We start from the raw sequence: 16,594 nt of genomic DNA, 5'->3' as shown, positions 1-16,594 counted from the left end.
TGTGACATTCATATAATACATACCGGTATCTCGTTTTTACCATCGCACCGCCCGCCACCGGAGTAGAGTTCATCCATACTACCTGGAGCCACTGCGGTCATCCACAGTGCGTTTCCAGAGGTCTTTTTTGCCACGTACCATCTGGCTATGGAATGAGCTCCCTCCACGATGTTTCCCGAGCGCTATGACATGTCCTTCTTCAAACGAGGCTTGTGGAGAGTATTAAACGGTAGGCAGCGGCTTGGCTCTGCCCCTGGCATTGCTGAAGTCCATGGACGACGGTAATCACTCACCATCAGGTGGGCCGTATGCTCGTCTGCCTACAAGGGCAATAAAATAAACATTCAATACAGAGTCATCTGTTAGATGCGTTAGTGATTATTGCACTTGTTCCTTATGTGAGGTTTATAGGGAGATGGAGGAGGAGGAGGCGTGTGCGTTGATTGTTTGTTGCGTGTTGTCCTCCATAAACCTCATCGGAGCGGTCAATAAAACATTACTTATAATTACATGTTTATTCGCGTCAGCGACCGCGGTGGATCGCTGCACGTTGACCACTGATTGACTCGTATGCTGCTCATTACTGTATGCACAATAACTGCATAGTAAGCTAAGCAGGGCGGGGTATTATTCCCCTACACTTAATTTCAACAGTCTAAGTTTTTCCCACAAAAATGGATAAATGGCAGAGTAGTCTCTAATATCTAAAAATAAAAATCTTACGTTACGGACGTTTTTTTCCGGTCAGGGTACCCCTCCGCATCGTCCCGTAAGGAACTTCGTTCCAAAAATACAAAAAATATAGACTCTACAGAGTTCATCGTTTGTGGAAGTTGTTATATAGCTTGTCTAAACATAGGTGTATACAAGTTCCGATATTGGGATTACCTGTCCTGGTGAAACTGAAAAGGCCTTCAGGCCACCAGTAATCCTTCATTCATAACAAAAAGATATTTAAACTTTCGGTCCACGGCGCAATATGACTGGCTAGATAGAATTCCCGCCTAATGAAGAAGTAACATTTTGTGATTTTAAACAAAAAAAATTATTTCATAAATATAGGGTTTCATAAATATAGTTTTTGCCTAGCGTAGCAGTTGCTTGCAGTGATGAGCGAAGCAAGAATAAAACCTTGTGAGTAAACGAGTAGGTACCACCACTCTGCCCATTTCTGCCGTGAAGCAGTAATGCGTTTCGGTTTGAAGGGTGGGGCAGCCGTTGTAACTATACTGAGACCTTAGAACTCATATCTCAAGGTGGGTGGCGCATTTACGTTGTAGGTGTCTATGGGCTCCGGTAACCACTTAACACCAGATGAACTCTTCCTCCCAGCTACGCAATAAATAAAAAGTCTACGACAATCTTGGTATTGATCGCGCGTGTTCAGTCTAGGTTTTACTCATTTTATCTGATACTTGTGTTATTTTTTTAATAATTTACCCGGATACATTATAACCATTTTGTAAAGGCATAAATTGGATATTGTAAGTACACAAACAATATTTAACTAATAAAATGCTTTATTTTTATTCCAATCCAAATACTAATTAAAAACCGATTTGCGTTACTCAAGAATACCTATTCTTGTTTTAGATCCTATTTTTTAAACAGTCACAAAGTTTACTGTCTTTTTTTTTTATATACACAGTGTTATATTTAGTGAAACAAATTAGAAATGTAAAATAAATATCTTTGTTCCCCGAACAAAAGTACGTTCCATTTATGACAAATTATTTAAATCCGCCTTTCCCAAAGTGGGCGATAACGCCCCCTTGTGGGCGCTGCAGGCTTAAAGGGGGGCGGTAGGAGACCCAGAAAAAATGGGTGCGTTGTGTAGAGGGTTGTAAGACGATTTGTAATTTCATTTAAGAGGACGCATAGACACCGACTAAGCTCTCACTTCGAGTGGTTTTTAAGTAGGTGAACAAAATTGGGGCGCTAAAATATAATTTATTCTCAAAGTGGGAAATAGACAAAATAAATTTGGGAACCCCTGTATTAAATCATTATATCGACGGTATTTATATATATTTTTTTTGTTTATTCACACACACGCACAGGCGGTATTCGTCGTCTACGGGTACAGCTGGTCTTTTGGCAAAAAAAGAAAGACCATTATTGCTCATCACTATGCCTATGAGATCATAAGTCGTCATAAGGACTCCTGGGTACTGAATGTGTTTCGATGATCTGCTTGTAATAGCGGGCGGAGGCGCGTTGCCTTCGGGTGCGCATCGGGGAAGTAAAGTTCACTTCGTATAATCCGAATTTCGAATTGTAACCGTCGTTCCACTCGAAGTTATCCATCAGGGTCCACGCTGTGTAACCAGTCACTTTTTGGCCGTCCTCGTTGATGGCCAGGAGCACCTGGTCAAGAAACAAATGGTTAGAATCTTCTTCTTTTTCCCCACTTTAGCCCACTAGGTGGGGTCGGCACCGCGAATTTTTGAAGTGAAACTTCTAATGCGACTTCCAACAAGGTTGCGTTAAACGTTTAACGCTACCATACTAGAAAGAGACAGAGCGAGAGTGAATGCGTGGCAGTCGAACGCATGCGCGTAGTATACCTGTTACAGGCCCGCTCGAGTGTTAGCATTAGCAACGACTTCCGCCACTCATGAATGTCAGCAATGCCAGGGGCACAGCGAAGCCGCTGCCTACTGCTATCTCAACCCTCAGTGCTGGGAGCTCTAGCATTGCTGACGTCCATGGGCGACGATAACCACTCACCGTTAGCTGGGCCGAATGTTCGTCTGCCTACAGGGGCAATATATATATAATGCGGATGGTAAATTGAAGACTGTCCGTTTTTAAATCGGAACTTTATACCTCTTTCAGATAATCCCTGTAGAATTCGATTCGTTCTCTGTCTTCTAGGCCGCTGGTAGTCGACAAGCCGTTTTCTGTGATCCAGAATTTGATGTCTCCGTACTCTTTCCTCAACCAGGCCAGCTGCCGTCGAATACCTTCGGGGTTAATCTGTAAAATAATTGCATTCAGAATTCCATAAAAATCTCAGTAAATGACCACCATTTTACTAAGATTATATTTCATCCCATTACATCTCATCTCATTTCATTTAATTTCATCCCAGTTGATTAATGTCTCAAATTAATCATCTTCATTTCATTTCACTCCATATTATCATTTTTCATAAAAATAAGAATATAAATTAAAATAAGACATGACTTAAAAGTTTTAGTTACTAGGTCATAAAATCCCACAAAAAAAAAGAATTCCTTATGGGAATGCGGAGGTCTCTTTTGGCTGTTCGGCGTCTTAGAAAGTGTAATATTTTCCCGTCAATTATTTTAAGATAAATCTAATGGTTGCATCTTTGATACGTTAGAGCCAATTACTTTGAAGCTTTGAAATTATATTGATCTATCTTGATACGTGAAGTCAAAGTTTCATTTAATTTTGTAATGTACAACTGACCCCACGCTTCAGATCGATTGAAAAAAGTTCATTGGCCTCAGTTACAGGGTACTTTTGCGGCTTAACCGTATCTGGATTTCCTCTGTTACCAGTAAATGTTATGTTTCTAGGGTCGAGAAAAATAACAGCGGATTCCTATAACGGACTTGGACCTTGGACTTAATTAACGCAATCGAGATATAATAGTTGCCATCTCCGCGTCCCTTTGTAAGCGCTCAACCAATCTATTTATATAAAAATGAATTGTTGTTCGTTAGTCTCGATTTGACTAATTTTGGTCTTGAATTATTCGTGGAAGTCCAGAGAAGGTTTAAAAGGCGAATAACAATGAAAATGCTCGGAATTAAACAAAAATAACAATTTTGTTTTTCCTTTGATGTGTCCCCCGTCGGACGGATTCCTTTATTTGTTTTAAGTTTATTTTATACAAAAGTTTAGGTCTTTTATTTATCGATTAAGGCACTACGAAGTCTGCCGGTTCAGCTAGTAGACAATATATTCCTGAAGATTAAAAACTAATTAAAAAATCACTGACATAAAACCAATGGGATGTCGCAATGCTCCAACTGGGGTCTTGCTCGAAGACAGCTTCTAGGTCAGGAGCTCCGTAGAATGGGAACGAGCCGATGTGGTCTCCTGGCTCAGCTTTCCGAACTAGGCGACTGGTGTAATGGTTCATGGCGTAGAAATCGAAGGTGCCTGGATTGATAGAATTCTTGTTACAACAAGCTCTTGGCTTGTTTTAGGTAAAATCGGCCCGTGATGCGAACAATGTATGTTCTCGTCGAACCCGTCGCTTGCAAAGAAGGGTTCGGCGTGTAAGCTAACCCATAGATAAAGCCGACTGAGTTTACGCCGGATCTTCTGAGCGGGTCTTGTTTCCGATCCAGTGATAGATTCTGCGAAGCACTGCTCTTGCTAGGGCTAGTATTAGCAACGCCTCCTTGTTTGAGCCTCGAGAGCTTACCTACATGTTAGGGTTCGTTGACATAGCCTCTCAAGGTCAGTCAGTCAGTCATTCTTTCTTTTATTGTCATTCATTGTCAGTGTCAGTCATTCATTCATCAGTCATCAGTCGTTTTTTCATTGAGTGGCATTAGATTGTCACAGGTATTTGTTGTGACTTATTTAACTTAGCTTGTGAATAATCTAGAGACTCCCCCAAGAACCGGTATGTATTACCAAATCCAGGTGCACTTCTCCGGCAAAAAAAAAATTAGTGCACTTAGTGTTTAGGATATTTTTCTCTTGAGAAAATTCATAATGCCGCTTAGATGAAGATACCAAATTGGTTAAATCGAATCTGTTCAGATACCACCTTTCCTGCAAAGTCTACCTTTTACTAAGTCAATCTCCTCTCGAGTGAAAGGAGGCAGGACTGATCTCTGGAAACCTTTCCGTCTGCTGACCTCTTCCATGTGTTTTTCGAGCGATGGCGGCCAACCTCCCTCCTTTGAATAAACCGGATGAGAGTATCGACCAACCTGGTCATAAGGAGAATACCATGTTCAACAGAGATGAAAATGATTATTTGGACCATCGATCAATTACCAATGGTAGTAATGGTAATCGGTAAAAAATACCGATGATCGATGATTTGGACTCTGAGGAAATATGGCAGGCATAACCTAAAACAGTGAGTTGTTTTGTGGACACTATCTGCTCCAACTCCATGGATCCAACAGGTAAAAAAATTATAAAGGGAGATGAGACTCATTGAAGTGACATAACAATTAACACAAAAGGGACATATTTCCTCGCGTCGTTTCCTCACTGCTGAGGGTCGTGACCACATGAAGGGCTAAAGGCATATATTTATGTATGTAGGTACTATTTCTCAGACCTATCAAAAGTCTTTGCTAGTTTTTGTTAAGTTAGAGGATCGTCTATAAAAATATTAATACGTATGCATTATAAGTATATGTACAGAAAATAAACTGGTGGTAGGACCTCTTGTAAGTCCGCACGGGTAGGCACGGTACCACCACCCTGCCTATTATGCCGTGAATCAGTAATGCGTTTCGGTTTGAAGGGTGGGGCAGCCGTTGTAACTATACTTGAGACCTTAGAACTTATATCTCAAGGTGGGTGGCGCATTTACGTTGTAGATGTTTATGGGCTCCAGTAAGCACTTAACACTTAAACAAATAAATAAATAAATAAACACCAGGTGGGTTGTGAGCTCGTCCACCCATCTAAGCGATAAAAAAATATATATTACAATATCGTTAAATATACAGTTGAAGTTACCAAATTTTGCCGGACTAATTCAGTGAGTTCGAAGTCTTCTTCACCCAGAGGTTCATACCAGATCAAATGATTGACTAAGGTTATTTCGCCTGAAAATAAAATTGATACTCGCTCTCAACTTTCAAGGTCGGAATAATTGTTACGCGGTCGAAATAGGCTGGATTGGTTCTATTCCATCCATAGATAAATTCAGTAGAGTTAACAGAATCAACATGTTGTTGCTAGGTTGTTTCTTAATTTCTTTTACATTTTATCTGATGTCACTTTTTAATTATACTATAATTGACTAAGCTATGTTTCATACAAAATGTTTTTAAGAGTTCAATTAGGCTCATTAGCGGGCACATTTGACGCTCTTTTGTTTTTATATGACTGCAAAAAAAAGAAGTCCAATGTTTGCAAGGTCCATGTCACTTAGTTTTCTTTTTTTATTATTGCCCCTTGTAGGCAGACGAGCATACGGCCCCCACCCTATAGTGATTGGTTACCGTCACCCATGGATTTCACTAATTCCAGGGGCAGAGCCAAGCCGCTGCCTATCTCTTCTTAAAGCGTTCGTGGTTTTAATACGCTTTTATTAGCTTCAGACGTACGTATGTTTGTAACGGAATCTTTTAACATGATTTTGACCCCCTTCAAAACGTCGGATTAACACGAAATTTGGTATACTTATTAAGGACCGATGACAATACAATATTAAAAAAAAAATTGCAATAATTGAAATTCAACTTTAAAATTATAAACAAATACAGTCAAACCTGGATAAGCGAGAGTTCAAGGGAGCATAATCTCATTCTCGCTTATAGAGGTTTCTCACTAACCCGAGTTTCTCGCTAATGCTCCCTCTGAATTTCATTTCGCGATTTTCCGGATTCAAACGCATTCACTGTTTTAAGTTTATCACTTAATGACAGTACTTTAATTTTCCGTTTTGACATGATGCAGAACAGAACTTTCCTACGAAATTGATTAACGATAAACTGAGTAAGTCCGACAAACAGGACGGTACATAGGCACACGTGTCTATTTGAAAAGAATGCGATAAAATAACAACGTTATTTAGTTCCACGAAATAGAATAGATTCAATATTGATGAGAAAACAATGCAAAAATAATGGTAGGAAGTTCCACGAAAGTTAAGAATGGGTCATAGAATAGCAGATGTTAAATTTGTAATTTGTTTTGTCATTTCTTCCTTCTAAATAATATAAATAAATAAAGCTCGACTGTCGCTTATAGAGGTATAGATAAGTAGCAGTCTCACTTACGGAGGTCCATGAGGGAAAAACGACTCTCTCTTACAGAGGTTTCTGTTTCTCGCTAATAGAGGTTTTGGGAGCTTAAAATGACGGGTCCTGGCTATTACTCTCACTTATAGAGTTTTCTCACTTATCCAGTTCTCATTTACCCAGGTTTGACTGTAATAGTTAAAAAAAAAAACAAAAAAAAAACGTGTGGTGCTTTTCAGGATATTATTTCAGGATATATATATTATAAACGTGTGGTGCTTTTCAAAATAACCCTTCTACTCATATCTGTTCATAAAATATTTATAACTACTGATACCATGCACCGCACGCTTTTTTTACAATAAAATCATTGTTTCTTTTGGATTTTCTATAAAAGCGTTTTTCTTTTGTCATGAGGTAATCGCCGGACTTCCGCCCTCCACTGGGGATGGAGGGCAGGGTATGTCAGAGTCGAACTGACTAAAACCTACTGTCGCTTTAGTGCGGAGCACATCTCTCCCATCACCCTCCCCCTCGGGACGCCGGACCGGCGGTCGTCGGCGCCACGACCACCAGCCCTCTTGGTCGGCATGTGATTTATCGCTTGTGCTACTTTATGAGCATGTAAATTAGTGCAGCAAAACCCGGAGCACCTGTCTTCATTGTCGGGACTGTGCTCCACTTGCCCTGTTCACCTACCGTTGTACTTTGGTCTGTATTCCTCGTCGTAAATCCTCCAAGCCTTAGCATGGGCAAGCAAAACGTTCTTTGCACATACATAGGGGGATATATGGGGCTCGAAAATCGCTGGGGCAAAGAAACCAGTGTTGTAAGATTCATCGCAGATCATAGTAGGCTCATTGATTGTGATCCAGGTCTTCACTCTGTCTGCGTATAGAGAGAATACGACCCTTGCGTAATCGGAGAACCAGTCAACTATGAGAGGATTTACCCAGCCACCTGGAAGTTCACAAAAGAGTTAATGTTTTGGCACAAATGTGTTGGTTTTTTTTTCTCCTACCCATGCTGATAGCCTTGAGAGGTTATTTCAGCTTCGCCCTAACGTGTATAGGTGAGCTCACGGGGCTCAAACCGGAGTGTTGCTAACACTGACCCTAGCAAGAGCAGTGCTTCGCAGAATCAAAAAATTAAAGAATTAAAAAATAAATAAATAATAATTTCATATTTAAAAAAAAAAAAAGACATGCCCGCTGAATTTCTTGCCAATTCTTCTCAGGACGGAGGCTAGTTCTTGTGAATGGGCGGTAGTTCTTTTGACGTTCAACAAGTATGTACTTTCATTTATGTTGAGTAAAAATTTTTTGATTTGATTTGATCTGAATCTACCATCGGATCGGAAACGCGACCCACTGAGAAGATCCGGCGAGAAACTCAGTGGGCTGTGTCTATGGGTTAATTCGTTCGTCGAGCCCTTCGTCGCAAGCGACGGGTTCGACGAGGACGGTGATCGGTGCTTGTGGTGCCTTTTTTGTTTTTGTTTTATTGCTTAGATGAGTGGACGAGCACACAGCCCACCTGATGTTAAGTGGTTACTAGAACCCATAGACATCTACAACGTAAATGCGCCACCCACCTTGAGATATAAGTTACTAGCTGACCCGGCAAACGTTGTTTTGCCATATATAGGATTTTTAGGGAATTTCTAGTGTAGAAAAAAAAATACTAACTTATTGTAAGTGTGTAAGGATGTGGTAAATGAGTGAATGAGGCATGTAGCGCTGTGAACGATGAGGGAATATAAAAATAACAAAACCTCATTCAACCACATAATGTATTATTAAAACAAAAAAAAATTGTCCAAAAAATTTATAAATATTTTAGGGGTGGATAACCCTTATCACTTAAGCCTTGTTCGGACTAGGCGAGTATTTTAGTCGAGTACCGAGTAATTTAGTGGCTAAACTACTCGCTACTCGCCCGAAAAAATAGAACAAAACGGATTGATTTGACTAAATTATTTACTAACCTACTCGACTAAATTTTTGGTGCTCAGACACATTTAGCTACTAAATTACTCGGTACTCGACTAAAATACTCGCCTAGTCCGAACAAGGCTTCAGGGTTGCGGTCGGGGAACTTTTTTAATTATTACCCCAAAATATTTTTGTGTAAGTTGATATTATCCCACGGCGAAAAATAAACAAAAAACGAAATCGCTTCTTTTTATAATAGTATCTTTCATAATTATTATAGCCCCCATGATAATTTTGAAAAGAAAACAATAACTAAAAATTTAACGATTCTAAAGAAGTTTCACTTCAATATATACTTTTTACTCACAAAAGTTTAATTTTTACCTCCCCAAAATTTCATTTTACCCCATTTGGGGTAATTCACCCCGGTTCCCCGACCGCTGACTTAGAGGTATGAAAAATAGATAGTAGCCGATTCTCAGACCATGCATATAAAATTTCATAAAAATCTGTCAAAGCGTTTCAGAGGAGTATGGGGTAACTAACATTGTGACACGAGAATTTTATATATAAGATTATATTTATGTGTACCCAGGTCTTGCAACTTCTGCGGCAGATCCCAGTGGTAAATTGAGATTACAGGACTGATCCCTTTCTCCAACAGCCCATCAATCAGTCTATTGTAGTAATTTTTTCCGTCTTCACTGATCTTATCACTGAAGCCGGTTGGTAGAATTCTCGTCCACGCTATAGAGAATCGATAGAAGTGTAGACCGATTTCTGATGCAATTTCTATGTCTCTCTGCCAGAGATGGTAAGAGTCGCAGGCCACGTCTCCGTTACTGCGATCCCCTATCATTTCAGGATTTTCATGGACAAGATGATCCCATATGCTTTCTCCTTTATCTGTAATGTAAAATAAAACAATTGTGGCGGGGTAGCCATCATAGAACACAAGATATTTGACAGATGCCTGAATCTCGCTTACGACATTATCAAGATAAGCTTGCGTATATACAAGTTCCGAACAACCACATTCGGACCGTCGGTCTACCGAGCAATCTCAGCCGTTCGGTGGAAGATCTTCCCTTTGTCGTACCGGCCAAACAATAAAAGGGGAAGAGAGTTCATGAACCATTGTCAGACCTATTGTTCCCATAAATGACACGTGCCTTACTCTTTATAGATGCAAACAATTCTAAAGTAATATAAATTTAACCAAACCTATCAAAGTTTTATTTTATTTTTTTATTGCTTAGGTGGGTGGACGAGCTCACAGCCCACCTGGTGTTAAGTGATTAACTGGAGCCCATATACATCTACGACGGCTATGGAATGAGCTCCCCTCCACGGTGTTTCCCGAGCGCTATGACATGTCCTTCTCCAAACGAGGCTTGTGGAGAGTATTAAGTTTGGCTCTGCCCCTGGCATTGCTGAAGTCCATGAGCGACGGTAACCACTCCCCATCAGGTGGGCCGTAGCTCGTCTGCCTACAAGGGCAATAAAAAAAATAAAAATAAAACGTAAATGCGCTACTCACCTTGAGATATATGTTCTAAGGTCTCAGTACAGTTACAACGGCTGCCCCACCCTTCAAACCGAAACGCAATACTGCTTCACGACAGAAATAGGCGGGGTGGTGGTAGCTACCCGCGCGGACTCACAAGAGGTCCTACCACCGGTCACTATCACTATCAAACTATTCATTTAATAATGCACTATCTAACTAGCACTATCAAACTATTCGTTTAATAAATCATTAATCATTAATAAATCTTTAACGATTGCGAATGAGATTTATCTAGAAATATGATGTTTGATCTCATTTGCATTCCAAAGAACAAAATAATAAAGAGCAAATCGGTATAGTTGGCTTCTTTTTACGACTGTCGTTTATTAGAAAATGTTAACTATGAATGTGGAAGGATATAGAGGAAGAGGTAGACCTAAGAAGAAATGGATGGATTGCGTGAAAGACGATATGGATAAGAGGGGAGTGACCGAAGAAATTCTATATGATAGAAGAGTATGGAAGGAGAAAACATGTTGCGCCGACCCCAGGTCTTACTGGTCGTAGGACCTCTTGTGAGTCCGCGCGAGTAGTTACCACCACCCTGTCTATTTCCGCCGTGAAGCAGTAATGGGTTTCGGTCTGAAGGGTAGGGCATCCGTTGTAACTATACTGAGATCTTAGAACTTATATCTCAAGATGGATGGCGCATTTACGTTGTAGATATCTATGGGCTCCAGTAACCACTTAACACCAGGTGGGCTGTGAGCTCGTCCACCCATCTAAGCAATAAATAAAAAAGTTAACTGAGAGAAGGGCAGGATAATGATGATGTTTATTAGAAAATTTCCATTCAGAGATTAGGTTGTTATCGTGACATGACTGACTTGACTACTGATTATCGAGACTTATTTCTTAAGATACAAGTGTTTCCATTTATCTTATCTCTTAAAAGTGCATATCGACGCTTGAAAGGCAAACGTGACTAAGCGACAATGCGTGAACTTTACAGTAGACTAATTTAAAGTTGTAATATCTGAAAAAAAATCTATTTTAACGAATCTAGCTGTAGGATTGAAATGATTTTAATAGACCTAGAAATAATTTTTTTTTGCGCATTGAAAATGGTTATTGCCTATCATTTATGTATAAAGCAGTTATTGTCGCTTAGTCACGTTTGCCTTTCAACCGTCGATATCTTATCTCTAAAAATGCATATCTTATCTCTAAAAGTGCAGTAGAACGTTGCTACCCACCGCTGGCATTCCAACCGCCTTCAATCTGGTATGCCGCTGATGCAGCACCGAACTTGAACCCAGGAGGGAAGGTTAGATCCGACCCCCAGGCGCAAGCCATCAGCGCGCTGCGAACCAGTATTTCATATTTTGACGAGGAATCAAATAATCCATAAACGGACGAAGAAAGTCTTTACCCACTTTATTTTTTATTTATTTTTATTGCTTGGATGGGTGGACGAGCTCACAGCCCACCTGGTGTTAAGTAGTTACTGGAGCCCATAGACATCTACAACGTAAATGCGCCACCCACCTTGAGATATAAGTTCTAAGGTCTCAGTATAGTTACAACGGCTGCCCCGCCCTTCAAACCGAAACGCATTACTGCTTCACGGCAGAAACAGGCAGGGTGGTGGTACCTACCCGCGCGGACTCACAAGAGGTCCTACCACCAGTAAATACGCAAATTATAATTTTGCGGGTTTCATTTTTATTACACGATTTTATTCCTTCACCGTGGAAGTCATTCGGGAACATTTGTTAAGTTCGTATTTTATTAAAAAAATTGGTACCCGCCTGTGGGATTCGAACACCGGCACGGTCGCATCGCTCGATACGGAATGCACCGGGCGTCTTATCCTTCAGTCCACGAGGACTTCAGAAGTTTTATGCGTCGCAATAATTAAATTGTGTTTTGGGTTGTATTGTTTACTGGTGGTAGGACCTCTTGTGAGTCCGCGCGGGTAGGTACCACCGCCCTGCCTATTTTTGCCGCGAAGCAGCAATGCGTTTCGGTTTGAAGGGTGGGGCAGCCGTTGTAACTATACTGAGATCTCAGAACTTATACCTCAAGGTGGGTGGCGGATTTACGTTGTAGATGTCCATGGGCTCCAGTAACCACGTAACACCAGGTGGGCTGTGAGCTCAACCACCTATCTAAGCAATAAAAAAAATTTAAAAAAATCGGTCTGCCCGCAAAAATATGGTAATGTTATCATTTCGAGAACATGTTAACAACAAGGTTTTGAGTTTTAATTGTCATCACAACGTCTGCTCTTGAAGAACGAGTTATGTTACCGTGACACCATTTTATTAGATATTCGCTTCGTAAAATGGTAGATGAATTTTTTTCTTGTTCACCTAGTTGCCTCGAAAGGTTATTTTAGCTCTGCCTTGGTCGATCAGTAAGCTCACGGGGCTCAGGGAGAACTAACACTAGCCCTAGCAAGAGCAGTGCTACGCTGAACCTACCAACGGATCGTAATCGCGCCTAAACAAATCCCGACCGGCGCCCTCTTCTTCGATATCGCGAAGGCGTTCGACAAAGTCTGGCACAACGGTTTGATCTACAAACTGTACAACACGGGAGTGCCAGACAGACTCGTGCTCATCATACGAGACTTCTTGTCGAACCGCTCGTTTCGATATCGAGTAGAGGGAACTCGTTCTCGTCCCCGTCAACTGACTGCCGGAGTCCCGCAAGGCTCCGAGCTCTCCCCGTTATTATTTAGTTTGTATATCAATGATATACCCCGGTCCCCGGAGACTCATCTAGCGCTCTTCGCCGATGACACGGCTATCTACTACTCGTGTAGGAAGATGTCGTTGCTGCATCGGCGACTCCAGACCGCAGCTACCGCCAGAACGTGGATCTCCACGATGACCTGGAGCTCAATTCCGTTAGTAAGTACAGTCGGCATCGCTGCGCCACTTTGAGAAGGCGGCACGACATGAGAACCCTCTTGTCGTGGCCGCTGGAAACTACATACCCGACCCTGTAGACCGAATGGTAAACAGTCGACGTCACCCAAAGCACGTCATTACGGATCCTCCTGATCCATTAACGGTGTTTTTAGGTACCTCAAGCACCGGTCACCGTCCTCGTCGAACCCGTCACTTGCGACGAAGGCCTCCACGAGCGAATTAACCCACAGACACAGCCCACTGAGTTTCTCGCCGAATCTTCTCAGTGGGTCGCGTTTCCGATCCGGTGGTAGATTCTGCGAAGCACTGCTCTTGCTAGGGGTAGTGTAGACAATTCTCTCAGGTTGAGCCCGTGAGCTCACCTACCCGTCCGGTCGTAGCTGGAATAGCCCTATAGGCTACCGGCCAATAGGTAGGGAAAAAAAGCCGGTCCAAGCTCTGTGCACACAATTTGATAAACCGCATAGTAAGTTTTTATTAGTCGATGCCTTTCTTGGTTTTACGTGTTCAAACTTTATATTTCAGATGCGTATATAGAAGCTATATATTAATTAATAAGTGAAGCAAAAACTTTGTCTTCTTATAAAAAATCCGCGGACGGAGGAGTATGAAATTTTTCACACTTTTAAAGAATACCTATAGAGGAGTGCAGAATGTTATTTTTTTTTATTAGCATAAAAAATACATCAAATCAATAAAATAAACATCACGCACAATACCATGTATTTGAAACAACACATACCTTTGTTTATTGTGAAACTTTTTTTATTGGTTTTTTTAAGGGATTTTATGACCTGGTAACTAACACCTTTAAGTCATGTCTTATTTTGATTTATTTAACTCACATGTTCACTTAAAAATGCCTAAACGATCTTGGAATATTTCATCATTAAATTTTATCAATATGTAAATTTATGTAAAAAACGTATGTATACATTTATGTACAATATGTAAAAAAAAAACGTATTAAAATATAATTTCTAAAAAAAAAAATTTTATAAAAAAAAAAAACAATAGCGGTCGGCTCGAAGCTCGGTCATCACTATCTACTTATACATTTAAACCTGAAGAAACACTAAATACACAAAATAAAACAAATCACACAACTTCACTCCTCGCGTTCCCGCTAAAAAGTCTCTTTTTTTTTATTGCATAAAGTCGGTGGTCAGCTTGAAAGTCGATTAATATTATTTGTTTATAGAGTAGTCTTAGCGAAATCTGTGATTAATGAAGTATAATAGTCTTTGATAATAGATCCATAATTATGTTCAAACTTATAATTTCAATTAATTTTACTCGAATTTCGACTACTGGGGGATCACTAGTTATTTTAATTATTTTTTTATTGCCGTCTGCCTACAGACGAGCATACGGCCCACTTGATGGTGAGTGGTTACCGTCGCCCATGGACTTCAGCAATGCCAGGGGTAGGGCCAAGCCGCTGCCTACCGATTAATTTATAATAGTTTTAATAAAAATATAAACCTTACCTGAACGCGACTTGCCACGAGGGATTCATTATTAGTACTGAACGGACTGGAAACACCGAACGCGCTTTTTCATATAATTCCGCATCGATGTCTCAGCAACAAATGTTATTGGAGAATATCTGTGTATGATCGATTGATATTTTTGCTTGTTTAAATAATTTTTACGGATTCAGTCTCGCCTTTCTTTGCATTGCATTACATTTGAAGTCGTCGTGGCCTAACGGATAAGACGTCCGGTGCATTCATGTTGAGCGATGCACCGGTGTTCGAATCCCGTAGGCGGGTACCAATTTTTCTAATGAAATACGTATTCAACAAATGTTCACGATTGATTTCCACGGTGAAGGAGTAACATCGTGTAATAAAAATGAAACCCGCAAAATTATAGTTTGCGTAATTACTGGTGGTAGGACCTCTTGTCAGTCCGCGCGGGTGGGTAACCACCGCCCTGCCTATTTCTGCCGTGAAGCAGTAATGCGTTTCGGTTTGAAGGGTGGGGCCGCCGTTGTAACTGTACTTGAGACCTTAGAACTTATATCTCAAGGTAGGTGGCGCATTTACGTTGTGAATGTCTATGGGCTCCAGTAACCACTTAACACCAGGTGGGCTGTGAGCTCGTCCACCCATCTAATAAAAAAAAACATCGGTTTTAATTCAAAGACATAAATCCGTAATATAAAGAATAGAAAGAAAGTGCAAAACGGACGAAAACACCAAATACTATAAAACCAGAGGTTCCCAAACTTTTTTCTCATAGACCACTTTCAAAATTTTGCTGGTCTCCGTGTACCACCTGTAGCTACATTACGAGTACGACCATATACCCAAAAATTCTAGAAGTTGCGACCGAGTTCCAATCACGAATTAGTAAATAATATATTTTTTGAAACAAAAAAATAAAAAAATAAGTGACAATTTATTGGTGTTCTTATCAATTGATCGTGCTGTAAGTGGATGTCACGAAAGTAAATTTATTTAAGTTTTTTTTTAAACCATAACATTTTGTTACTAAGAACTATAAAGTCGGCCAACAAAAAAGCAAGCCTACGACACAAGGACACAATAAATTCTCACTTATTTAATTTAGAATACTCACTAATCGGAAATAAGACATTTTTTAGTGTTGTATTTTTTCAAATATGTATCATTTCATTAATCATTTTTGCTATCGCATTATATTGTAATATTGATAACAGTCGTAATATAATCTTATACCTTTAAACGAGCAATTCTTGTATATTAATACATATAATCTGAATCTTGGAAACGGCTCCAACGATTTTCATAAAATTTAGTATACAGGGGATTTCGGGGCGATAAATCGATCTAGCTACGATTTATTTTCAGAAAATGTTGTTTTATTCGTGTTTTCAATAATCAACTCTTCTCGACATCTATTGGCGAATAATAATACTATTTTTCTTAATTGAGGGCAACTAACCGCTTTAAAGACACAACAAGATGGCGTTATCAAAAAAAAACCGGTCATCATCTAGTGAATATTTAACATTAATAACGTAAAGTAACTTCTACAATGACAATCACAAAATAGTCATAATTTTCGACGCCCCGCTTACGAATTGTTGGCCCCCGTTTTTTTGTTACGCCAGCGAAGACCCCCTTTGGGCCTCCCGTGGACCCCTAAAGATCCACCAGGACCACTTTGAGAACTAAGGCTATAAACACTATTGTTTATCTCATAGTGCAATGGTGAGTGGGTTTGGGCCAGCATTACTGGTGGTAGGACCTCTTGTGAGTTTACTGGTGGTAGGACCTCATGTGAGTCCGCACGGGTAGGTACGCC

The 16,594-nt window shown here is 40.3% G+C and overlaps 1 protein-coding gene across 1 annotated transcript; it reads right to left on the bottom strand.

The window, feature by feature from the left end:
• Nucleotides 1-1,502: 1,502 nt before the first annotated feature.
• On the bottom strand, nucleotides 1,503-14,876 carry LOC114249317 (myrosinase 1). The gene is made up of 9 exons (XM_089735648.1): nucleotides 14,791-14,876; nucleotides 11,618-11,724; nucleotides 9,443-9,757; nucleotides 7,617-7,877; nucleotides 5,689-5,777; nucleotides 4,775-4,922; nucleotides 3,974-4,137; nucleotides 2,830-2,979; nucleotides 1,503-2,367 (listed from the first exon to the last, which is right to left on the bottom strand). The coding sequence occupies exons 1-9, from the start codon at nucleotides 14,817-14,819 to the stop codon at nucleotides 2,143-2,145; spliced, it is 1,488 nt and encodes a 495-aa protein (XP_089591774.1). The 5' UTR covers nucleotides 14,820-14,876; the 3' UTR covers nucleotides 1,503-2,142.
• Between the last annotated feature and the right edge of the window lie 1,718 nt (nucleotides 14,877-16,594).

Source organism: Bombyx mandarina, chromosome 20 (genome assembly GCF_030267445.1).
Source record: "Bombyx mandarina strain Sakado chromosome 20, ASM3026744v2".
Lineage (NCBI taxonomy): Eukaryota > Metazoa > Arthropoda > Insecta > Lepidoptera > Bombycidae > Bombyx > Bombyx mandarina.
The sequence above is the reverse complement of the archived record's forward strand: the minus strand, read 5'-3'. Positions and strand labels throughout refer to the sequence as shown.

Bases quoted from the DNA above. Each gene is read 5' to 3' on its own strand.
- LOC114249317 (XM_089735648.1), bottom strand. From the start codon at position 14,819: ATGAATCCCTCGTGGCAAGTCGCGTTCAG. The intron at 11,725-14,790 runs GTAAGGTTTATA...ACTGGTTCGCAG, and splicing joins TCGTGGCAAGTCGCGTTCAG to CGCGCTGATGGCTTGCGCCT. The intron at 7,878-9,442 runs GTACACATAAAT...GTGAACTTCCAG, and splicing joins GCAGAAGTTGCAAGACCTGG to GTGGCTGGGTAAATCCTCTC.